We start from the raw sequence: 25,436 nt of genomic DNA, 5'->3' as shown, positions 1-25,436 counted from the left end.
ATCCTTCAAATTTGGCTGGGTGGTTGATAACACATTTTTCTGTGGTGTGACAAACTCAGAACACAGATTTAATTATTGCTTTACAAAGACTTTAAAATTATTGGAATGCATTTCTTTCATATTTCCAGATACAACAATTAATCTGATTTATTGACATTTATTTGAATAAAAGTTTCCCAAACCTTTTCTGCTTCCCTTTTGTTGAGAAAAAAGGGAAGTAAAGACAGAGACACAGCAGTCCCTTATGTTTCACTGGGAAGTTCTAAAAAGTCTGACATAATCTATTTTGCCGTCCAAAGAATGAACATTAGCCAGCATGATTGTTGGAACTGCTGGTTTATATGAGTTAGCAGTTAGCCTAGCTTGCACTCCTCCATGCTTGCCCCGCTTCCACGTCCTATCACACCGCTTCCGATGTTTGAGAATAACATGTTCCACCAACAAGAGTCCTGCCCTCTCTGGTGGGACATAAAATGTTTTGGATGAAGTTTGGCAGAACTTTATAAAGTTTACCTTGGTAAAATTTACCCAGCCACTATGTGGGCAGTAATGGGTTAACTGTCGGTGCTGCTACAAAACACCACTACCTTAGCATCTGCCAGGAGCGGACCAAAGTGAAGTCCTGACCAAGGCAGAGGGGGTGCTATGAGATCATCAGATGCTCAAAGCCAGGTGAGCAGGGGTGGGAAAGTCTCTTTTAGTGTCTCTAGGATTACACCAATTGTCATCATGAGACAGACTTCACCACCCTTGGACCTGCTGGATTCCTCTACTCTGTCCACAAAGAGAACAGAAAAGGACTTTGATGGTCAGGTGGTTCGATCCGGCACCAGGGGGTTGAGCTATGTATCTGTCAGACAGAAGATGCCACAGTCTCCTATGTCCTGTTGGAATCCAGTCCTCACTCGAAGATCATCCGTCCTGCTCTCCAAAGGTTGTACACTTGCAAGTAGTGCACTGAACAGAGGTGGACAGTGGGCTCTTTCGCCTTTGCCAAGATGTACCCCTATTGTTGATTGATCTCTGCTGGTCACGTCCGATCAAAACACAAAACTGTAAAAAGTGGCAATTTGAGTCAAATCAAACATTCAGAACTGCACCGTGGTCATATGTAATTCTTGCCAAAAGAATTGGTTGATAAAGAAGCAAAAACAAGCAAAGTCTTCAAGCAGCAGCCACAATGGCGTCTGAACACAACTATGTCATCTTTTTTTTCTTTTTCTTTTTTTTTTTTTGATTGCAATGTGTTATGCGTGCATTTACACCTGCATTAACATGTGTTTTTCCTTATCCAGATAAGATGTCCAGATACAGACCATATGTTAATACCTGGTGGAAATGGGGTTCATGTCTCATAACAGTCCATTTCCTGAGGATATTTTATTCAGAGCAGCTCCAATACTTATCTTGCTGTGTCAGCATTTTTTCCTGTTTAGGGGTTTAATATTGTAGAACTGGATGTCTGTTTTGTGTTGTGTCGTTCTCCTTCATATATTTGCCCACTTTCTAATAAGAAATCATGGTGTGATTTTGCCATTGCCACAGAGGGCATAGGCTTTTTTTTCTTCAGGATTTTTTTTGCCAACCAGTTTGCACTAAACTTGGTTCACAGAATCAGCTTATCTAACCACAGCTGGTAACCAACTATAATGGACAATAAGCGTGTTAGATTAAGCCAGTAAATTTCAGACTGGACGTGACATTGGGTAAAAACGTTATAATAACTTGATGACTTTTCACTTTTCATGAAAGTACTGAATGCATGGGCTACATTTGTATCTATAGGAGGGATGCTTTTTTATTTTAACTTTGCAAAATGGGGTTTTGAGTGTAGACTATAGGAAAAGAAAATATCAATTTAAAATCAAGCATGCACACACAAATGTGGAGTGTGACTGAGCTTATTATGTGGGGCTGTAGGTCAATGTGGCCGTCTGGTTAATGAGACGGTTCCCTCAGGGGAGTTGGATCAAAGCTGTGCTAGACAACATGTGCGTTAGACAGTTATACCTGCCGCTTGGCTGGATTCAGCCCCAGCACACATACATACACATACACACACACACACATACACACACACACACACACACATCTCAACGTCCTCCACACCATATGGACAGTGTCAGTTGGGGTAATGGGTCAAAATGTCTGTGAGGAGAGAGAGAGAGATGATGTTCTGCTGTTGTATAGACACGTGTCAGACAGAATATTCTCACTGTGATTTGAATGTCTCAAATGTTCCACAATGTTCATTCTAAATTCTGCTTCTGCAGTATTATTAGACACCCATACCGATAGAGCTCTGATAGTGGTGATGGTGAAGTGATAAAACTACCATACACTACAATGTTGATATCAATGGTGAGTTCTGATTTACAGCTTTAAACAGTTAGCGTCTACCTGTGTATTTAACTGCTTTCTGACAGTCTGCCTTCATATTGTTCACATCAAATTACTTTTGCTAACACTTCATTTTCCACCTATTTAGCATTTTTAAAATATTATACAAACATTTAATAAATGGTTTATACTACATTAAAATATGTTGTTCTCAAATATATCAATAAACACTATACTGCTAACACCTACATTACATTGCTTTATAAATCATTTAAATAACTGTTTATAAATTGCTTATAAATGCTAAATAGGGGAACTTAAATTACAGGGTTACAGGCAAGTTCATTTGTATAGCACCTTTCAATAAGAAACTTTTTTACATATGAAATAAAAACACATCACACTATAAAAACATAAAACAAAAATTTCAAAGAATAAATAAAAATTATGTTTGAAGAAAAAAAATGTTTTTTTCACCTTTTTACTTTCTGTTATCCTTGACTCATACAGAAAACAAAGTGTATGGTCTGTGCATGAAGTGTAATCCAGCTGCAGTTGTTCACGTTATATATTGGGGGGTATTTCCTAATTTCATTGTCCTAAGACGTGCGATGCAATTCAGTGCGTCATAGCATCAGCTTGTTCCAATATCTAACTTGTACAATGAAAAGGAAGTTGAGAGCAGGAAACAGAGACAGCTCGCCTTCAAAGTAGCGACTTGATCCCACTGGGCGTGTCTGCGTCGTTCCGGCTCTGACACAGCAGCCGGAGCTGATCGCAGCCACTTTAGTCAATGCTTGTGATCCCACCAGACACATTTAAGAAGCGTCCCAGAGGCGGCTCTCTGCTTCACTCCGCTAAACATACGTGCCTAGTCTGTCTGACAGAAACTGCATCAAGCTGCACAGAGCAGATCAAGCCGGGCAGGAAGCCAGACACAGGAATAGCATAGAGCATCTGGTCAATTTTGAGAATAAAACACCCAATGCAGACTCCCAGTCGTATATCAACAATAAACACCATTAAAAGAGACAAATAAAGAAACCACTTAACTACGTAGTCTACTTACCCATAGTAGAAGCACAAATATCACGGAAAAATGACCAAATCAACAAAATCTTAGCAAGTCAACAAAATCAGACTACAGCAGCCGAAAGGCGCTCTTCAGCTAAGGCTACCATAATTACTGTAGAAGCAGCGCAACTGAGATTAAAAGGCAGCTGGCTTGACTGCAGTTGTTGTCCCAGTGGAGTATGAAGCTGTGCAGACGGAACAAACCTGCCTTGCAGCCAGAACTTGACGCAGTAAAAACGTAAAAGTTGCGTGTTTTGATGTGTGTTGGCTGCAGCAGTCAATTTGAGGAGAGTCAAACTAAATAAATAAACAAATAGCCTAAATTATGGACATAATTCATAATTCATAACTTCTTTTACACACTGTGTAAAAGGAAGCAGAGACGGTGGAACCAACCCCAGGGTTTTCAAAGTAAAGGCATTGTGTTTTACGAAGATGCACTGAGCCGCTGAAGACATTTAAGTAAGTCCAACTTCTGTGTGTTTGTGGTTTTGTTGTGTGCATGACTTTACCGAGTTAACCTCTCCTACCAAACACCATTTAAATCATTTACCTGTCCAAGAGCTTAGCTAACTGTTAGCTTCAGAAGATTACCAAAGCTAGCAATGCTAATTGGTTTGTAGGTAAATTAGCTAGCTGTTGTAGCTAACAAAGCGCTGTTGTATGCTAACGCTACTCGTTTGTTATTAGTGTCAGCTGTTTTGCACCTCATTTGGATATTTTCTCATCTAAGTCTGTGTGAAATGTTTACATTTAAGGTAGAACTGAATTAACTGGACCCTCTTCGGTCATATATGTAAGAATTAGGGGTGTTTTTTTACATGCATTTTTGATTTATTAAGCTCTAGTGTGGTCTTTGTGTTCACAAATGTGTACCTTTATTAGCAGCAATGTGTTTGTGCATGCAGACTACAAATTAAAAAAAATTTCTAAATAATGTAAGTAATGTAATGTGTTCCTATTTGACAGGTGTGGGTCCTACATTGGTAGGCTGATGCATAAACTGACCCTATGACTGCACCACGATAACCTGGAAACAGCCAGGCAGAAACTAGTGGCTGGTGAGTAGAGAGTAGAGTCCATCATTTAGACAGTGACACATTTAGTGTACAATGTAGTACAATGACTGAAATGAAAGTGCTGACTTTGTTTTAAGTAGTTTTATTGTGTTCACATCCATACTGGGTGAACAGTAAAGCAACTTTAGCACCCCTTTTTAGGTAGTCTGTCAATTTTAGGACAATGCAGGAAGAGGATAATCCTAATCATACAGCAAATGCAGCCAGGGAGTTTTTATGACCCAGCAGTGGGATGTTCTCGACTGGCATTGTCATCACCTGACTTCAGTACAGATGAGCAGGTGTGTCATTCGCCAAAAATCTGACCAAAGGCAAAAGTCCAGTTTGCAGTTCAGGTTCAGTCAATGACTGAAAACAATTTGACACCAAATATTATATATCATGACTAAAGTTTGTTTTAATTGGTCAAATGATCTTTGGTCTACTAAAACTGGAGGACTTCAGTTACAAGTAAAAACTAAAGCTACAGCTCCTACACTGTTCATCATCAAGAGGAAACCTCCTAGTCATGGTTTTATTTCAAAGCCAATGGCTGAAAGTACAGATAAATAATAACAGAACAAATATGTGTTGGTGTCAAATTAGTCTTTCTTGAACAGTTTTAGCAGTCCTATTTAGATTAGATTAGATCCCTTATTAAACCTTTGCCGGTGCACAACTTAGCATTATATATGTGGCTCTACTGGAATAGACAATATGTTGGGACTTTTTTCAGGGAATTTTGCCTTAATGTTTTCCAGATTTACTCACCACCACACTGGCTCCCTTCACCTTGTTCACCTGTCACAGGCTGGCAAGATGTACCAGCACTCAGGCTTTAAGGGGCATGGAAATATGTGTAATAAAAGTTAAGTAAACTGATTCACATCGCATTTACCATCTTACCAAGACATTTATTTTAAACTTTTATTGCATTTTATTTTATTGCAGTTTTCAGAGGACCAGAGTAGAGAGCTCGTGAGACACCAGGGAAGACAGCTGTGGATGGAGTGTCGCTCACCTCGGATAGTTTTGCTGGGGTTTCATATATCTGCTTTCTGAGTCCTTTCCAATACCTACCAAGACTGGCTTTCACAGCAAAACACAGTTTGCTTTTCAGTGCAAAGGACTAAGGCACACATGGTGGTGGATCTTTATAATTATTGAAAAAATATTAACAAATGAGTTTAGAATTTGTATTAATCAGTGATGACATACACAGCCTGGTCTAATTCTGTAAGGAATAATGCAGTGATCCAGAGATTCACCACACAGTTTAATGCCAGACATCTTATCAAAGAATGACAAGATATGAGATATCAGTACAAACAATTGTAAACAAGCCAGTGGGCTAAGCACTACAGTGGCTCACTTAACAGTCACTACTTTAATGTTTTGTTACTTCAAAATCCCATAGTTGGTGACAAAAAGCATATCCTGATATACAAATATTTGTGTTTTTTATTGATATTTAAAAAGTGAACCATTAATGTTTTTCATGTCATTCATGTTTTTTTTTCTTATCAGGAAGTCAAGTTATGTATTTGTAGTTTCCAAATCCTCTTATTTCACTTATTGGCCTTTGTGCCCTAAAAATTTCTGACACCGAAGGCCAAATGGCCTTGCCCCTAAAATTCCAAGTCTATTGTGCACCAGCAAAGGTTTAATAAGGGAACTGTAATAGGACAGAAAGAGTAATTTCACAGTGTCCATACAGTGCCCATACAGTGACACATACAGTGCCCAATTAAACAGATGAGACCGAAAAAAAATCTTTTTAATTTTATTCATTGAGGAAAATTATCCAATCTTACATATTTGTGGGAGGTAAAGTATGTGAAACCTTGCTTTCAGTAACTGTTGTTACCCTGTTTTGCAGCAATAACTTCAAATGTTTCCAGTAACTGTTTATCAGCCCTGCACATCAGTTTGGAGGAATTTTAGCCCATTCCTCCTTACAGAACAGTCTCAACTCAGGGATGTTGGTGGGCTTCTTTGCATGAACTACATGCTTCAGGTCCTTCCACAGAATTTCTACAGTATTAAGGTCAGGACTTTGACTCAGCCATTCCAAAACATTATCTTTCCTCTGCTTTAACCATTCTTTGGTCAAACGACGTGTGTTTAGGGTTGTTGTCTTACTGCATGACCTACTTTCTGTTGAGCTTCAGTTCACAGAGGATACCTTGACATTTTCCTATAGAATGTGCTGGTACAACTCAGAACTCATAGCTCCTTCAATGATTGCAAGCTGTCCTGGTCCAGAGGCAGCAAAGCAGGCCTGAACCATGATACTACCACCACCATGTTTCACAGATGGGTTAAGTTTCTTATGCTGGAATGCAGTGTTTGCTCATCATCAAACATAATGCTTCTCATTCAAACCAAAAAGATCAATTTTGATCTCATCCATCCACAGAACATTTTTCCAATCACCTTCTGGCTTATTCACACGATCTTTGAGTGAACTGTAGACGGGAGCATTTCTTTGGAGAGAAATGGCTTTTTTCTTTGCAACTCTGTCATGCACACTATTGATGTTCAGTGTTCTCCTGATGGTGGACTCATGAACATCGACTGTAGTCACTGCACGAGAGGCCTTTAGTTTCCTAGACATTACCCTGGGGTCCCGTGTGGCCTCCCAGATTATTACATGCCTGCTCTTGGTGTGATCTTTGTTGTTCAGCCACTCCTGGGGAGGGTAACAATGGTGTTGGATGTCTTCAATTTGCAGCTTTGTGAACAACAACAACTCTTCTTCTAAGGCCCTCAGAAATCTCCTTTGTTCAAGTCATGACACACTTCCACAAACCTGTGTTGTGAAGCTCAGACTTTGATAGTGAAGACCCAGATTTCTCTTCTTTAAATAAGGCAGGGCCTCCCAGACTCACACTTGATTGTCATCCCATTGATTGACACACCCGACTCTAATTTCCCCTTCAAATAAATTGATAATCCTAGAGGTTCACAAACTTTTGCCATGCACAAATATGTAAGATTGGATCATTTTCCTCAATAAATAAATGAACAAGTGTAAGGTTTTTGTCTCATTTGTTTAACTGATGTCTCTTTATCTAGTTTTTGGGCTTGAATAGCATTGCTAGCGTTGGTAATCAAATAAACAATTTAAATGGTGTTTGGTTGGGGAGGTTAACTTGATAAAGTCATGCACACAACAAGACCACAAACACGTAAAGTTGTAAAGACTTGTACCGGTACTTAACGTTAAATGTCTGCAGCAACTTGGAGCAACTCAGTAAAACTAGGTGCATTTACTTTGAAAATCCCCACGTCTGGTTCCGCCACCTCTGCTTCCTTTTACATAGTTTCATGCCCAAAGTATGTAAAAGAAGTTATGAATTATGTTCATTATTTAGGCTATTTGTTTATTTATTTGGTTTAGCTCTCCTCAAATTGAGCTGCGGCCAACATGCTTCAAAGCGCGCAACTTTTACTTTGAAGCTGTCTCTGTTTCCAGCTGTTGACTTCATTTTTCAATTTTCATTGTACAAGGTGGTTAATGGAACAGTTCACTTTGGTGAACTGAATTGCATTGTATGTCTCAGGACGATGAATTTAGGAAATACCCTGAGAAATTAAATTTTTCATTATACAACGTGAACAACTGCAGAAGAATTATACTGCATGCACGGACCACGCATACATAAACAATAAAGTAAGTACCAGTATAGATGTTACTGATCATAGTGTATATATCCATACATATTCACATATACATACATACAGGCTTGAGGAGTAACAAAATACATTGAATGGCGTTATGTAATTAGGATAAAAAAAGGTAACTGTATTCTGTTTAAATTACAGGGAAAAAAAAGATGTAATCAGATTACCAATACATTTAGTGAAACCTGGGATGATTAGCAGGATTACATTTTAAAAAACATTTTAAAATAAAGAACGATATACTGATCCACGATGGTGTGAGTAGAGGATGATATCACATGGCGTGTGCAGGTTTCATTAATGTTTATATAGTTAGTTAGTTACCTTTACTTAATTTAAAGAAAGCCCATCTTTTAGGGGAAAAAAAGTCCACTGGGTTCAGGTGGGTAACTCTAATTCTCAGGTGCAACGGTAACTTTTACAGTTATACCTTAAGGTCTTTCAGGAGGCTGGCCACAGTCACCCTGTCTCCGCCATTCCTCTGGTCGTGTGCTTTGGGGTGGAATGGGGTGGATTGGGCCTCTGCATCGCACACCAGGACATGGTACAGCCTCTGCTCGGTGGTAGAAATGATTCCCCGCTCCCAAAGGTGTGCGTCTGCATCTTCCGGGGAGTCACAGATCATCGACCCACCATCTCTGAAAACTTTCAGTTTGGCTGGATATATTATATGTGATATCACTTTTCCTTCAGCTGTTTTCTTATCGAGGCGTACCTGCTTCTTTCCTTCAGTATCTTGCTTGAAAAGTCCTGGGAGAAGTAAATTCGGTTATCGCCGACCATAATCTCTTTTTTCGCCCAGGCTGCTTGCAGACCTTTTTGCCGTGAGCGAGCAGTGCGCTGCAACAAAGTGTAGTGTGTTAGAAGGGATCTCCAATTTTTCTACAAGTAGTGATCTGATAAAATCCACTGCATAATCCCCCTCATCCCCCTCTGCACCTTCTTTCACTTTTCATCTTTTTTTGGTTCCTGTAGCAGGTGTTTTAAAGCTGCATTTGTAGTCACCTCTCTCTCTTCTAACTGATGGATTCTTTGCTGAAGAAGAACAAAAAATAAGATGGAGATGAAAATGAGCTCAAAATGGAATAAAACAATAAACAAAAGAATATCAAATTACAGTATAGTATGAATAAATGGCCAAAACTGAATAACTGAAATGTTTTTCTCAGCCTTTCTGATTGTAGAATTTTGTATTTGTCTTAATGTGACTGTTAAAATATAGATCTGAGCCCTTCAGTATACCAAGACTTCAGGTTTTGATGGTGGTCTTTAACGTTAGTCATAGTGAGGGCTGACATATAATTGTTCCTCTTTGGGAACATGAAGCTGTTGAGCAGAAGAGGCCTAACTCCACATGCCATTTTTGTTTGTTTAAATGTGTATCTACCAATCAGTACAAATTAGTCTCTATACTGCAAATAGGATTCATCCAGTTCTGTCTGTGTTTAAGAAATAAAGTCCTTGTATAATTGAATGCAATCCAGCAGAACAATTGTGTACTAGATCCTACCTTTGTGGAACCTAAAATGTTGAGTTGCTGTTGACAGTTTTTGACAAACTCTATTTTCCTCCACTACAAGCCATGACTCTTTCTTTTAATTACATCACTTTGCAGCTGGTTCACTCTGTGAGTTTTAGACTGGAGTATCAGTGCACTGAAAGAAACCCAACTACTGTACACATGCGTAATGAAAAGATTAAGAGTAATTCAGCTCTGTTAAACGAGTTACGCTTACTTCAATTACATTCTTAATGTGAGTAAGATAACTTGGTTAAGGTGTTCACATGACAGAAAAAATTAAGTCTTTGGACCAAAAGCTGAAAATAGCTAACTCTGACTGTAATTAAATTATTAGTGTAAATGTACTGGGTGAAGTTGTGGGTCTGCCAGTTAAACACTTAGCCTGATAAAGATGCTGCTGTTACAGACATTAGCCAAACGGCTGTTCACGTGTACAACTGGATTTAAACATAGACAAATATATTGTTAACATTTATCTTAACATTGTAAGCATTGGTTTTATATCACTCTTATCAGTCTTTTCCACACAGTAATTCATAGACGTTTTGGTGATATATAATATTTTTCCTTTATTTGTCCAGTGCACCTCAAAACATGACCACAATGCAAGTGTAAGGGGTGTTTGCTGTCACCAGTGGCTGATATATGTTGAATGGAACTCTGGGACCTGTAGTATTACCTTGCTGTTACCACCAGTGACCACAGGTGTTGCCAAATCCTGGATAATTGTCATAGAGAGCCAAAGTGAAACCACAACCGCTGTGTTTTATTCCAGAAGTGATAAAAACTCATATCAAGCCCTAGAACATAACCTTGTTCAACAGTATGTTGTGTGGTTCACTCCATATGTCTAGATAGGGGTGATTATTTTCAACTTTATCCATTTCAATTTAACAAACACCATTTCCCATAAGCTCCAGACCTTTGTGGGTTAAAGGTCTTGATCTGGACAGAGGCAAGTCTAGACAAGTCGAGTGCCTGCTGCAAGTTCAAACATGGCTGTAACAATAGCAGGACATCAATGTGTTATAGACAGCAGAGATTACAGCTAACACTGAGAAGATGAAATAAGAAGAGAATGTTGGTAGATATCATGGATGAGGGAGAACATTTACGATTATATTTTGTGAACCGTTAAGCTGGAAAACTTCATGGGAGCTGAAGTTTTTTAGTGCTAACAAGTTTGTTAAAATCACAAAGGTTTCACATTCTGAAAGCAAGTGCTGTAATATATACTTATTCTCTTAGAAAATGGATAGTAAGCCCCAGGGAGATTTGAAAATTTGATAATGTAATGTAGTCATAAGCAGAGGTAAAGCTAGATATAGCTGAAACTAAATGACAAAGGTACTCTTTAAACAGGGCATCATGTAACTCTGCAGTTGTGGAGTCTTTCAGTGCAGCCTTTGTGTGTGTGTGTGTGTGTGTGTGTGAGAAAGAGGGCTTGTTTGATTCCTCCCAACTGTGGATGCAGAATATTTAAAGCTTTGCCATTCTTCTCTGCTCTCTGCATGTCTCATGATCCCTGTTACCTCACACTTGGTATGAGATGCTCCTCTGCTCACCGTCACGCAAACTCAGTGTTTGTGTGTTAGCATTTTGGGTGTGTTTGTGTTGTTTTTACTGCCAAAGCAAGTGGTGTCTTTTTCCAGAATATTTGATCGAATAGACTAATTATCTAAGTGCCAGCTAAGTATGTGTACTACACAGCACAAATGGCACACACACACACACACACACTTGTATTTCCACAGTTAGACCAGAGCCGTTTTTAGGCATAGGCAAGCTAGGTAGTTGTTTAGGGCACCACCAGCTGGAAGGCTGCCAAAGAGGGAAATTTTTGTAATTAAGTTCAGGCGTCCGGTCCACTGTGATGCAGTGTTTCATTTAACCCACAGAAATCCTAAAGCAGTCAAACCAGAATGTACAGACCTCATACAAATATATATTCAGAAATATATAAATAAATGGGCCTCAGGTGAAGCTTGCAAGTGACTCTGTGGCAACATTATACTTCACCTAAAGCATGATGGGAAACATATTGATCATAGATAGAAATTAGACAAAAACAATAGGACCAAATTTGTGATTTTTTTTTTTTGTATTTACACTATCAGTATATTTTATGACTATAAAAAAAGACTCAAAATATCTCAGGCAAGAAACAAACCATTTCAAATTACATACAGTTTAACGTCCATCAAACCACTGACAGGTCACATGATGTTTTTTCTGAGTAGCCTGACTTATCCTAAAATGCAATATATGACATTAAGGATGAAAGTTTGATGATGACCTGAAGAAATTACCTGATAAACATGCAGCATTCATGACCTACACATCACACAAACAGGAAAGAATGTATATAAGAACATCTAAATTGTGAATCCACCTATATTAAAAACAGTATGATGGTGAAAACCAAGATGGGACTTAACAGAGGTTCAAGAAGCTGAAACTCAGCAGAGTAATCAGGTGTAAAATGCGAAATGTTTCCATTTTCCTAACATTCAGGTGTTTCAGTGTGAAGGGAATTTTTTACAAAAAAATCCTAGTGTGTCTAATCATACATAGTAACAGCCTCTGCATTGCCATAATTGGCCACATTAGCAAGTTGTTGAGTCTTAAATTTGTTTCTTGTGAGCCTAAATATATTCACTTGCTTCCAGTGCAGTATGAGCTGTTTGATGAAGTAGTATCAGCTCCAAACATCACACTCTACAATCTGAAAAAGCCACATGGATCTGCCATAGAGCCGTAGAGCACCTGTTGGCCCTTGGCGTGTGTACCACGGCCTTCTTGTCGTCAGTTTAACCCCCACCGTTTCACAGCACCTTGCAGCACGCACGCACACTCCCTGACCTCCCCCCGGGCCGAGCACATTGTCCCTACCGCCATTGTCTTTACCTCATTAAAAGTTGTCTGTCTGATTTCATTTATCTGCAGACGCTTCCTCACAAAGAGTTGCTCCTGAACCCCCCACCGTCCCCCCCAGCCCTCTCAGCTTCAAGACTTGCCTGCTGCTTAGTGCTGATGTCAGCATTCCTCCTGACAACGATTTGATATGGCCAGGATATTGGATTAACATATGAATGAGCGCACAGGCAGCAAGAGCAGATTTCGAGCGTCGTATTGTTGTGTAACTGGAGGGTTAGTGGCTCCTGTGGGGACGTTTACATTAGATTTCCATCAGAATGGAGCTTTTGTTCAGATGTAGACTAGAGAATTGTGTGAATAAGTCTTGTATTGATCAGCCAAAGCCTCCATGTGACAATACAATGACTCTGTGTGTGTGTTTGTAGAAATGCCTGTTTGTATTATACATTGTTGGATTTCATAGGCTTACTAATAAGTAGTGCCTGATCAATATACCGTCACTCCTAATATTATCAGATGATTTAAGTAAAAGCAAAATGGCAGTACACAAATGTCAAACATAAGTATGAGGTGGTTTCCCTTACATGGTTAGTTCACCAATCAGCCCTGGCAAGTTTTTTTATTAATAAAATTACTTTTTTTCTTTTTAAATCTCTCACACTCTACATATTTTGATTAAAAAAACAACAACAATGAATATCAGGCATCATTGTCATCATATTTTTAAAACTCCCAAATATCAGCTTCAAAAATCATCTGGACTCTAAAGACTGGGATGTTTCTCTAGGCTGCATATCGGCCAACATGCACAGAGGACATTCCCAAAGTAGTGATGCACATTGTGGAGTCAAGACCACCTTCAGGAAGTTATGTTTACTTTTGAATAGCTTGTTGTTTGAGGCATACACTCAAACTGAAAAAAATGCCTTTTCAGTTGAGTTTTACCTCTGTCACTTTGATAAACCTATAAAATAATACTCACATCTGTTGTAAGACTGTAAGAAGTGTTTTTCAGCTGTATGTGTAGCCATCAGCAATAATATGCAGCAATATGTGTGTTGCATATTGCATCTACAGTTTTATTATGTACATTGGGTCATTTTTATTATTCAAATCTTATGGAAAAAAAAACAGTTACTGACCTTCTGTGCCTTTTCTACACATTTATAAGCAGTTTCACACTTATTTCAAGTTTATACAATGATATTATTTAAAAGCAGGAACTGTTTTTAAAAAAATCTGGACAATCAAAATCAGATGTGCCAGCAGGAGGGAGGTCTCACTTTATGTAAAAGGTCGGTTGCCTTTCTCACAGTATTTACAGCAGTGGCATTGTTGTGCATAGTATATACCCTCATATAACCACTGTAACCGTTTTAATTATGTAAATAAAAAGATATAGTGAACAGATGGACAGTAACAATGGAAAAAACGTTATGGATATAGTCCTGATTGTTTTCTAAAATAATATTGTACAGGAAATAGTGTGTCCTTAATGTAATGAGATAGAGGTCAGGCACTAACCTATATGTCCATTTGACAACATTATCTTAACTCAAGGTCCAATTATTAGTTTTTTTTTGGAGCTGTAAACTACATCTCACAGTCTTCATCAGCGAATTGAGTTTTTTTGCTCAGTGGATGCAGTCATCAGCTGAGCAGAAATCAGCTGAAGAACAATTAAGGAGGCCGTTCACATCTAACAACAGGGACCATCTTCATCTTTGAACACAGACAGAGGTCACCACCTCCCTTCTATACAATCACCTGTTGTTGACATCTGAGCCAACAACATTCACTTAATGAAGGCTGTGAGAAGTGGTTGAAAGCCCTAAAAAAAAAGTTAGTAAATGAACCTACAGTTAACCTAATGATCTAAAACTACTTAGGAATAAACTATGACACCACAGGTCTATCAGCCAAAACTACAGCAATAACAACCACTTTGTCATTTAGCAGAATTTTCTTTCAACTCCACAGTCACAGCACATTTGATATTTTCCAGTCATCTCGTTTTGATGCCGATTGTTACATATTCTGTCACATCCTACTCACACTAACTCAGCTGCAGACCTCTTTGATGGTGCCAGCCGTCCAATAGCATTCAGTCAAGTCAGTCAGTCAAGCACTTGACTGTTAGAGGACGCCCCGTCCCACCTCACCCCCCCTCTGGATCCCATTGTGCTCCAACATATGCTGGTCACATGCACTGTGTGTGTGTGTGTGTGTGTTGTTGGTGTGTGTTGTCTCTTGTAATCCGCCCCCTTGTTGTTACTCGCTCTCTGCCATCTGTCCCAGTGTAACCAGAGCCAGGTGCAGGACCCTGCTGCCTGCATTGCTACTGTAATGGTTCTTTGTGTGTGTGTGTGTGTGTGTGTGTGTGTGTGTGTGTGTGTGTGTGTGTCATGCATCAGTTTGCAGCACTGAGAGCGTTTGTCTGGGCTTACCCATGCACACACATGCACACAAACACACACACACACACACACACCCCAACACTCCCCTCATCTCCAAGAGCAAGAGACACAGCTGTACGGTGTGTGTGTGTGTGTGTGTGTGTGTGTGTGTGTGTGTGTGTGTGTGTGTGTGTGTGTGTGTGTTTGAGAGATCAGTCATTTCTTCAGTTGATGCGCTTTAGTGACAGAATGAGTCACGGTGTTGTAACTAATAGTCAATCATTTGATTTGATGAGTGAGAAATTAATCAACAACAATTTCACAATCAATTCATTATTGAAGTCATCAATCAACATTTGTTTCTTTCAGTGTCAGGATTAACAGTTTTTCTCTGCTTTATTCTTGTAAACTGATTGTCTTTGGGTTTTTTGACTGTTTGGACAAAAGTCCAACCTTGGTTCTGTAACACTGTGAAGGGCATTTCTCACTACTCTCTGACATTTCATAGTCTGAACAATGAATGAATCAGTTGAAGAAATAATCAACAGATTGATAGATGGTGAAAATAAGTGTTAGTTGCTTTTTTTTTCCAAGTGAGATGAGAAGATTGATACCAGTCTCATGTTTGTGTATACAGAGCTGGAGCCAGGACATGGTTAGCCTACAGTAGCTTAGCATAAAGACTGAAAGCTGAAGGAAACAGCTAGCCTGGCACTGTCCGAAGTGGGGAAAAAAAGTCTACCTGACATCTACTCTAACAGACAAAAGCAGAAATGAAAAAACAAACTATTTCTATACAAACAACAGCCAAGCACAGTGACTGCATGCAGCTTCCTGAGGTCTTGACGCTGCAGTGAGGGTGGCAGGTTTGGTATTATCGTGCCTGTACAGAAACCAAAACCAAAAACTGTGCTCACTGACCGTGTTTGGCACTCACACTCGAGCCAGAGACGCTGCACAGAAGTACTGGGCAGATGGATAACATGTTTTTTGTCAAGCAATAGTACCAGCATGTAACTCCCTCTAAAACCTTAAATGAGGCTAAGTGTTTCCCCTTGCTTTAAGTCTTTTTGCTAAGCTAGGCTAATCATGTCCATATTCCAGCTCCTTACTTGATGCACAGACATGAAACTGATATCAATCCTCTCATTTTACTCTTTGTTGGACTATTCCTTTATACAAATTAAAAATGTTGTGTGGGGTCATACAGCAAATATATACAGCAGCTTATCACAGTCTGTCTGTGCACAATAGCCCTGGATATACTGGATCCGACAACATCTTCATCAACACTTCAGCACTCATTCATTTGGCTATTTAATCTTTCATCAGTAGAATCATAGCATATCTAAATGTTAGATAAAAAAGCTTTTGTCAGTAGTAAGAATGAAGATCTCTGTCTCAATCACCTAAAAGAACCTGATTTCTGTGTACAGATTAGCAGATTTGGGTAAAAACATGAGAATGTGGAAATATGGAGCTAACAACACCTGTCTTCTAGCATCACTCACTGTCACATTTCTATCCTTCTTTCTCCTTTCTGTATCCCAGGTGATCAGCAGTGATCCATACTGGGTCCCCACCACCGAAGAAGAATACCTGCACTTTGGAGAGAAAGCCGACTCCGCCAACCAGGCCCTCAAATACATGAACGCTGTCCGCCGTCGCAAAGGCCTCTACGTGGAAGAGAAGATAGTGGAGCACGCAGAGAAGCAGCGAACACTCAGCAAGAACAAGTAGAGAAGAAAACACACAGAAGATCCCTACAGCACCAGCTCCTCCTGTCAGGCTGAGACACCGCTGACATCCATCCATCATCCATCCCTGCAGGGCTGCACACACGTGCACACACACACACACGACTGTGTTCTTCCATCACTGAGATTCATGATCACTTGCAGAGGGACAGATGTGGTGTCCAAATGCAGCAGTCACTCCATTCCCAAAGATGTCTAATTTCACCATACACATATTTTTAATTCTTGATTAATAGGCCTGAATAACATGTTCATATTGAGAATACAATATTATCATAAAGTCAGATTTTTTTCAAAAATACATATGTTTTCATTTGTTTAAAGGCACATAAATGTTCAGGCATACATATAAGATGTGCAGTAAATATTGACCAGTCACATCACTCTGTTCAGTGATAAATAAATTAAATGAACAAATTAGTTGAAATTCAAATGTGGACATTATTCATCATCATCATCATCAGCGTTCTAGCTTTATTGTTGACAGGGGTGACACCATCACATTAGCACACAGCCCTGATACAATATAAATAATAATAAAATGATCTTTTTTTTTTATATCTTCAAGGAAATCATGTCAAAGTACCTTTCAATAATAAAAAACATCCAATTTTAAACATACACTGTTCATTTTACTACTTACAAGTGTGAGATCCACTGTTGAGAATAAAGACATCTGAGATTTTGAGAATAAAGAGAGAATAGAGTTGTGATTTTTAGAATAAAAAAAGTCATGATATTCACAAATGAAGACTGCGAGCTGGCTTTCTTCTGACAGGCATACAGCTGTCTACCCTCTTGTCCCTTCACACTGACACAGGTGCCTGTCACGTTGGGCTTAGCTACTGCAGCAAGAGAGCAGCAAAGAATTCACTTTCAGTCAGTGCACATTAAACTACTGCGATCTTCCTGTCATATCTTTTCATGAGAGTCATGAAGCCCACTGAGCTTTAATGCTTTTCTGACACCATGCATGTGTTTTGTTCTCTGGACTCCTTTGGGTTACACTTGGTTTTACAGGTCTGTAAGTCCATTTAGTACTAATCATAGGGACAGTGAAGACAATGTTCAATTGGTACACTTCCAGTGAACTCCAATTACATTATATGCTAGTGTACTTTTTTTTTTTTACAAATTCTGTTGTTTTATGCGCAAATTGAAAATGCAAATAAAACGCATTTAGTCTTTTAATCAGTCTTTGATCAACAGGTCAGCTGAACATGCAATGGTGTGAAATTTGTATACAGACAAGCATAGACATTCAACATTGACCTTACAGACCCATAGGTATAGTGGAACCAGTCTCCTCTGTGCTTCAGCCAGTTTCAAAATATGACCAGTTATGCCACTCAGCGATCATCTACAGGTATTTGGCTTCATTTCATTTCAGTCTCATCAAATCTATGATAATAAGGTTCTTAAAGGTGAAACCTATAACTTAAGATCATCCACATCTCTCATTTTGATAAGCAGTCAGACCATGCTAAATAGAGTTTTTCTTATAATGAATAATTTAATGCTATGGTGGTATCACTACGACTATGTTCTGAAAATCAATTATTCTCAAATACTGTGATTTTTTTTCATCCAAAATAGGTTTTTCATCCAGTTTCTTCCTTGAATTGGATTGTACAATGAACATGAAATGCAATGATGGTAACAGAAAATGAGAACTTCATGTGGATTTCATACCTTATAAATACCCACACAAATGATTTCTTGACTTCTACTGTAGCAACAGAGTATGTGCTGAAAATCAGGGGAGGTAAATGGTTTTCATAGCCACTGTGTGCTTCTTCAACGCTCCATTTCTGCACTAATGCAGTCAAACCCCACATCATTGTCTGATGTGTTCATGTGTCACGCTCTCAAAAGGCCCTGCAAATAGCCTCATCCTGTTGTCGGGTCCGTGCTGCTGTGCTGGCAGTTGATAGCCCCGGCCCCCGTGTGCCTACTGACTGCTAATGGCTGTCGAGTTCCTCCTGTGAGACCTCAGCTAATGCCACAGACGGGACGGGCTCGTCTCGCATCATAGAGTCAGTTACAGTCATGCATAATTGAAAAGCCCCCCCCCCCCCCCCCCCCCCCCCGACAAAATCCGGCAGTTTTGCTTTAGTCAAGTGGCTCGAATTAATTCCACAGCCCCCACCCCCTCACCTCCTGGTTTCTTGAATTTCATTACGCAGACCCTGAAGACGGCTTTTTAATTTGGAAAACACAAACATGGTGGAAATTGGGAAATGAGAAGTGTTTTAATTATTAGAGAGGGGAGACCACAGCGGTGAGCTCTCTGCTAGCAGCCGGCTGTTTACACATGACAGCAATAAAACAGTCAACCTGACTTATGCATCTATATGTTCTAATGTTTTCCTGGTTTGCACACACAAACAGAAATAATGACTAACGGTTCTCAGAGCTACACTGACCTCAGCACAGTATAATGAGGAATCTGTTGTCACATCCTCCTCCCAACTCCCGTCACACCTCATACTTTCCATGAATCTATTTTTTATTTCACACCTCCTATCCACCCACCCCCCCTCCCTAATTTCTCTCTGTCCCTCCCCATCAACAGACTTTTTGGTGTCAGATTGACAGTTTATGAGGCAATCACATGTCAAAAGGACACACTTGTTCACTGCTAACATGATGGAGGTGATTTTATTCAACATTAAATGGGACATATTCTGCACATTTCCAGTTCTATATTTATATTCTGGGGCTCTACTGGAATATCTTGCATGATTTAGTTAAAAACTCCTTATTTATCCTATAGTGGCCCTTTATGCAGCCCCTCAGTTCAGCCTCTGTCTGAAAAAGGCCGTTTTATATCCGCTCTCTTTAAGGACCGCCTCATGATGTGCCCACTCTGTTTTGATTGGCCAGTTCTTGGAAGCTGCCCGTCAGTAGTCATCCGCTGGCTCCGGAGACTACATCAACAAACCATGAAATAAACTATATTAGCAGGATTTCACCACTTTTTTCTCATTCTTTACTCAAAATGTCAACTTCTCAAATACATCTGTCCATGTTGGAGCTGAATCAGATCTTAGCTTATCTTCTCAATCTTAGCAACCAAGGCTACAGAATGGACAGCAGTTTATGGGCATGTAGAAAAACCATTGCAAACTAAGCATTCAGAGCAGGTTGAAACCCTTTTGACTTGCAAGGAGCATTTCTACATACATTAACCCCATCTTGTGGAACTTTGACCATGTTTAGCATAGATATCCAACATCATAACAATATATGAATATCAGAAACTGAAACAGAAGCCCTGCAGGGGTTCAAGGTGAAACTCCATCCTTACAACACATATTGACTGCAGCGCATAGCATCATTTAATGCATGTCAATTCACACCAGTAGCACACGCTGAACGTACCATACAGACAGAAGTAATCAGGGTAGAGTAACCAGGATGTGTAGATCAAGATGGTGAATGTCAAAAACTCACTTTTCTAGAGTTGACATGCGTCACTACACCACTGCTGTGTGGGATTTATAGGAAATAAGAGTGTGCAGCTGTTTGGACATGCTGCAGCTGAAGGTAACACAAGCAAAATGACAAAACACAACCAAATACAGGCTGCAAATACATAAAACACCACCAAATACACAAAAGCTGCAAGTTTGCACACAATGGAAATGAGTTGGGGGGGGGTAGGGGGAGAGGGAGGGTGACCTAATTCTAAAAACCAAATCTGTAATCAAAAAAACACAATACATGACCGGTTTGAATATAGAGGCAATCTCCGTTTGTCACTCTTGCTGAGTTTGTGTCTAATAAATATTGATAAGTCTGATTCCACTAGACTTATCATTAGCCACTAATTAGCAACCACTCTGGTGTGACAAACTTGAATTATGTCCTCATAGTATTCACTTTGTCTACAAAATCACCAGTTAACTACATGCAAACCAACTACAACCAGCTAACACCATGTCAAGCTAGCCAGCATATTGCCATCACCAGCATCATGCTGATAATAATAACACATTTTATTTATAGAGTGCTTTTCAGGGTAATTAAAGGCACTTTGAGACAGTTAAAATGATCATAGAAAAACAACATATATCATAGAAATCAACATACTAAAAAACATATGACACATATTAATTACACATTCAAAAGCAGTTCTGAAAAGGTGAGTTTTGATGAGTGATTTGAACATGAGCAGATTGGTGCAGTCTCGGATGTGTTTAAGGAGAGAATTCCAGAGGGAGGGGGCAGCCATGGAGAAGGCTTGGTCACCCCTGGTCCAGTGCTTGGTCCTGAGTGGTGGTGACAGGAGGCTGTGGGCCAAGGTTATGGGTAGGAGTGTGGTGGTGGAGCAGGTCGGTAAGGAAGGAGGGGGTCTGGTTATGGAGGTCTTTGCGAGTGAGGAGAAGGACTGTGAATTGGATCTGTAGTGGGAGAGGGAGCCAGCGGAGGTTCTGTAGGACGGGGGTGATGTGGTCACAGGAGCGGGAGTGGGTGGGCAGGCGAGCAGCAGAATTTTGAATGTACTAGAATTTATTTAGGACTTTGGATGATGTGCCATAAAGAATGCTGTTGCAGTAGTCAGTTCTAGATGTTATGAAAGCATGGATCAAAGTTTCTGCAGCAGAGAAGGAGAGTGATGGGTGGAGACAAGCTATGTTTTTTAGGTGGAAAAAGGAAGTTCTGGTGATTTGTTTGACGTGGTGTTCAAAGGTTGCTGTCGAAAATGACTGAGGTTGCAGATGTGTGGGGAGTGAGACAGAGCAGAGTTGTTGATGGTGAGGCAGAAGTTGTGAACAGTTTTGGTGAGGGATTTGGAACTGATGATCAACATGTCTGATTTGTCACAGTTTAGTTTGAGGAAGTTGGCTTGCATCCAGATCAGGGGTAGAGTTAGACTCTCAGGATTCTCAAGGGGCCCTTCTGATAAAATCATTTTAAAATAACTGTAAAATAGCTCATATATCTTATCGTATCCATAAACACAAATTGTCACCTATTGAGCCACGTAGTCTGTTTAAGAAAACATACAGTAAAACCACTTTGTCAGACAAGCTTTTACTGAAGAACAAAAAAAGAAAAGTTACCAGTCGTGTTCAAATGTTTCAGCACCGAGGACAGCATTCGACGCTCTACAAGCATTGATTGACGAATGGTTCAACACCACCACTAATAGACAGTGACACACCAGGTGCACTGTCTCAGTACCATGTCTTTCTTACACAGGAATAACATAAATATGAACATAGACACAGAGGTCTACAACACCACAGGCAGTGACAGACAGGTGATGAGATGCGGTAATAATGGAGTTAAACAACAGATTAATCTAACATTCTGTCTGATTTCTTCATAACCAAAATTTAAGTTAATAAAGACTCATTCACCACAAACATAAAAAACATGATATCTCATATTTTGGTTTAAGTTTTCAGTGAAGTTAGTCATAGACTTCGAATTGCTGCTTCTGCACTCTTCACTTCCAGTAGAGTCAACATGCATAAATACAGACAGTGCTGGTCTGCCATTGCAACTCACATTGTGGTCGAAGGGGAGATTACATCCATAGTGATAAAAACCACCATAGAGAATGAAGAGAAAAAGTTTTAAGCTCTACTATGTCTGCTGCACTGCCCAGTTGAGTCGCACGCTATGTCCCCAGCAGGGCCCCTACTGAGCGTGGGCCCTGGAGTGGTCGCCCCCTCTGCCCCCGCGGTCGCTCCGTTTATGGCTGGATGACCAGAGTCAGAGGAGAGGAGTAGGTCATTGGTGACTCTGACAAGGGCTGTTTCAGTGCTGTGCTGTGAACAGAAATCGGATTGAAATAGTTCAAACAGGTCGTTGAAGATGAAGTGGGCTTTGTGTCGGGAAGCAACAACAAGTTCCAGTATTTTTGACAGAAAGAGGAGATTGGAGATGGGCCATAAAATGCTCAAGATATCAGGCTTGAGTCCAGGTTTTTTAAGGATGGGGGTGACAGCAGCCAGTTTGAGTGTTTGGTGGACTGAACCAGAGCTGAAGGAGGAGTTTATGATTGCTGTGATGACTGAGGAGATAGCTTGGAGGCAGTCCTTGACAAGACGGGATGGGATGGGATCCAGAGCACAAGTGTAGCTTCTCATTCCTGCCATAAAGTTAGACAACTCCATTGGAGACACAGGATAGAACTGAGACAGGGGCAGAGTAGTAAAGAGGGGGAGGCAGGTGGGGAAGTGGAGAGGGGAGAGGAGGCGGTCAGGTTCCTGTAGATGGTGCCAATTTTTGATTGGAAAAATGAAAGGAAAGAGTTTCACTTTTTAACCATGAAGGATTTGGAGAAGTTTGTTTAATGTGGAATAGAGAAACTTGGGGTTGGTGGAGCCAGAGTGTATGAGGTGTGAGTAGTAGGTGGACTGGGCTGTGTTGAGAGTGCCTTTGTATTGTTGAAGGTAGTCTGTATAGGCTTGGAGATGCACTGTTAAACAATTTTTCTTGTGGAGTCTTTCAAGCTTCTGCTTTCGTAGTGCAGTCCAGACGCAGATGATTATTGAAGTTGTGAAGATCTGAGGTGGCGCACAGCGGTGACGTGGTAGGGTTGGGGAGCATTAGCATAAAGCTAGCGTTAGCTTCTGACCAAGAGCTGGGGAAGGAGAGGTGATGTGCACCCCAGGAGAATCCACAGGATAATCCACGGTATAACAGCAGCAGGACACCAGTAGTCCTGTGAGGAGGAGAGGTAGCCTGGAGAGGCTACCAGCCTGATTTGCCTTTCAATCCTGCTTGGAGAGTGAAGGGCCACTAGCTGCTACTGGTGCAGTAGTTGACCACTCTGGTAGCAGGTCGAAGTAATGCTATGAATCAGTCCTCGGAGTCCTGGAGCTAGCAGGAGGGGGAACATCTTGGGAAGTAAGATGGTGAGCAGATCTGGAGATGCTAATCCAGTAAAAGTGTTTGCCTGTGTTGGAGAACAATCGGTAGCATACAGCCACAAGCTTGCAGGACAAACTTTACCGGCCAAGTTATAGTGTCAAAGGTGTCGATTAAATGGCAAAACAGAAGTAGAGTGGCAGCCAAAATGTGCCAGCGTCCGCCATCTTTGAAGGATGATGTCAGATAGTCACCCAGCAACCTGATCTTCAGCAAGCAACTAAACATACACTTATATTTACCACATCATGTTCAAAAACTGACTGTAAGATGTAAAATCGTATATATTGTATATTGTATATAAATTGTATAATATAAAGTATAACATTTAGTAAATATTACATGTAATAAGTTAGAAGACTTTTCTGTCTATTCTCTTCTCTCCTCTCAGATGTTTCCTGAGGACAGTAGTCTGCTACTGATCAGTGTAAACACACTCTCCTCCTTCTTTCCTTCCTTCCTCTAATCTCTCTTGTCCCCTTCATGCCTCTCTTACCCTCACGCACCCACACCAGTCTGAGTTAAGAAAGCAAAGATCAAGATCAGTATCTCAGTGTGTATGACTCTGTGCACAGACGTAACATGAGTGCTCAAAAGACACACACACACACACACACACACACACATACAGAGGGAGTGTGTTGCTGATTAAGGAAGTCTTGTGTGTTACAGTCCAGGTGTCTTAGGGTGGGTGTTAGACTGGAGGGTGGAGCTAAGGGGCCAGTCAGGGGTCACACAGAGCGTAAGTGTGATAGAGACAGGAAGGGAGGTGGCCTTAGCTGTGATCTCACTGAGTGGTGTGTAATGGAGCACCCCCACCACACACACACACACACACACACACACACACACACACACACACACACACACACACACACACACACACACACCTACTGTTGTATCTTATCAGACCTGCTGAGGTGTGTATCCGATAAATACAACAATGTCTGTTCCTTCCTATACTTCCCCCACTTGCTTTATGTGTGTGTATGTGTGTGACCTCACACTGATGTATTTCTCTCTGAGCTCCACATGGCTCATTTACAGGCTGTACAGCTGTGAAGAAAGGACCTGGGGAAAGCTAACCACCTCAGCACCACACACACACAAACACACATACACACACACACACACACAAACAAACATAAAGACAAAGTGAGAGAGAGATGCTGTGCTTCTCCTTAAGCAGTCAAAAGCTGTTCTACCTTTCGGGTTTGTTAGTAATTTACAAAGAGAAGCGTGGTATGTTCTTTCTGTTTTATACCAAATGTAACAGAAAACAAATCCGCTCTTTTTCTCTCCTCAAGTCTTCTTCTTTTCTGAGTGCTGCTCCTCCTGCTGCTCTTCTGAAGAGAGCGCTTATCAGAAACAAAAAGCTTCACATTTTCAGACTGGCTGCGTGCTTTATATCACATAATCAGTTAGACAAAAAACAGTTCGACCCTTTTGAAATGTGCTTTTATATGAATTGTGAGATGTGAAGATTGATGTTAATGAAGTTAAAAATACAAAATCCAAAATTTTAAAAATACATCTAACAACACCTCTAAAGTTCACTAATTAAAGGATTTGGCTGGCAATTTTCTAAATTTTTCTTACTGAAAAAAATCTCATGTGCAGAGCCACAACAATGACCTGACGTGTTTTTAATAGTTTTTGGACAACAACGAAGGTCTACAGCACAGAGTAATAAGATATATTAGGCTTTTGATATACACACAGTGAAGTAGTGGAATCAGTTCAATGTTGGTTTGACTCTGAGCCTGAGATTTGACAATAAAAATAATAGAACATTTCCAGCCTCATCCTTGAACATGTATCTTATTTGTTAAACCTG

At 40.2% G+C, this 25,436-nt stretch overlaps 1 protein-coding gene across 3 annotated transcripts in view; it reads left to right on the top strand.

The window, feature by feature from the left end:
* Window positions 1-17,406, top strand: part of efl1 (elongation factor like GTPase 1) — a 124,054-nt gene extending 106,648 nt beyond the window's left edge. For all 3 annotated transcript variants that reach the window (XM_044349710.1, XM_044349630.1, XM_044349794.1), the window contains exon 23: window positions 16,506-17,406. In XM_044349710.1, the coding sequence (XP_044205645.1) occupies window positions 16,506-16,694 (189 nt within the window). In that variant the 3' untranslated portion in view covers window positions 16,695-17,406. The remainder of the gene's footprint in view (window positions 1-16,505) is intronic.
* Window positions 17,407-25,436: the final 8,030 nt, after the last annotated feature.

The sequence above is a fragment of the Thunnus albacares genome, chromosome 1 (assembly GCF_914725855.1).
Source record: "Thunnus albacares chromosome 1, fThuAlb1.1, whole genome shotgun sequence".
NCBI lineage: Eukaryota > Metazoa > Chordata > Actinopteri > Scombriformes > Scombridae > Thunnus > Thunnus albacares.
Note: the sequence above shows the minus strand (reverse complement) of the source record. Positions and strands in the feature narration are given on the sequence as shown.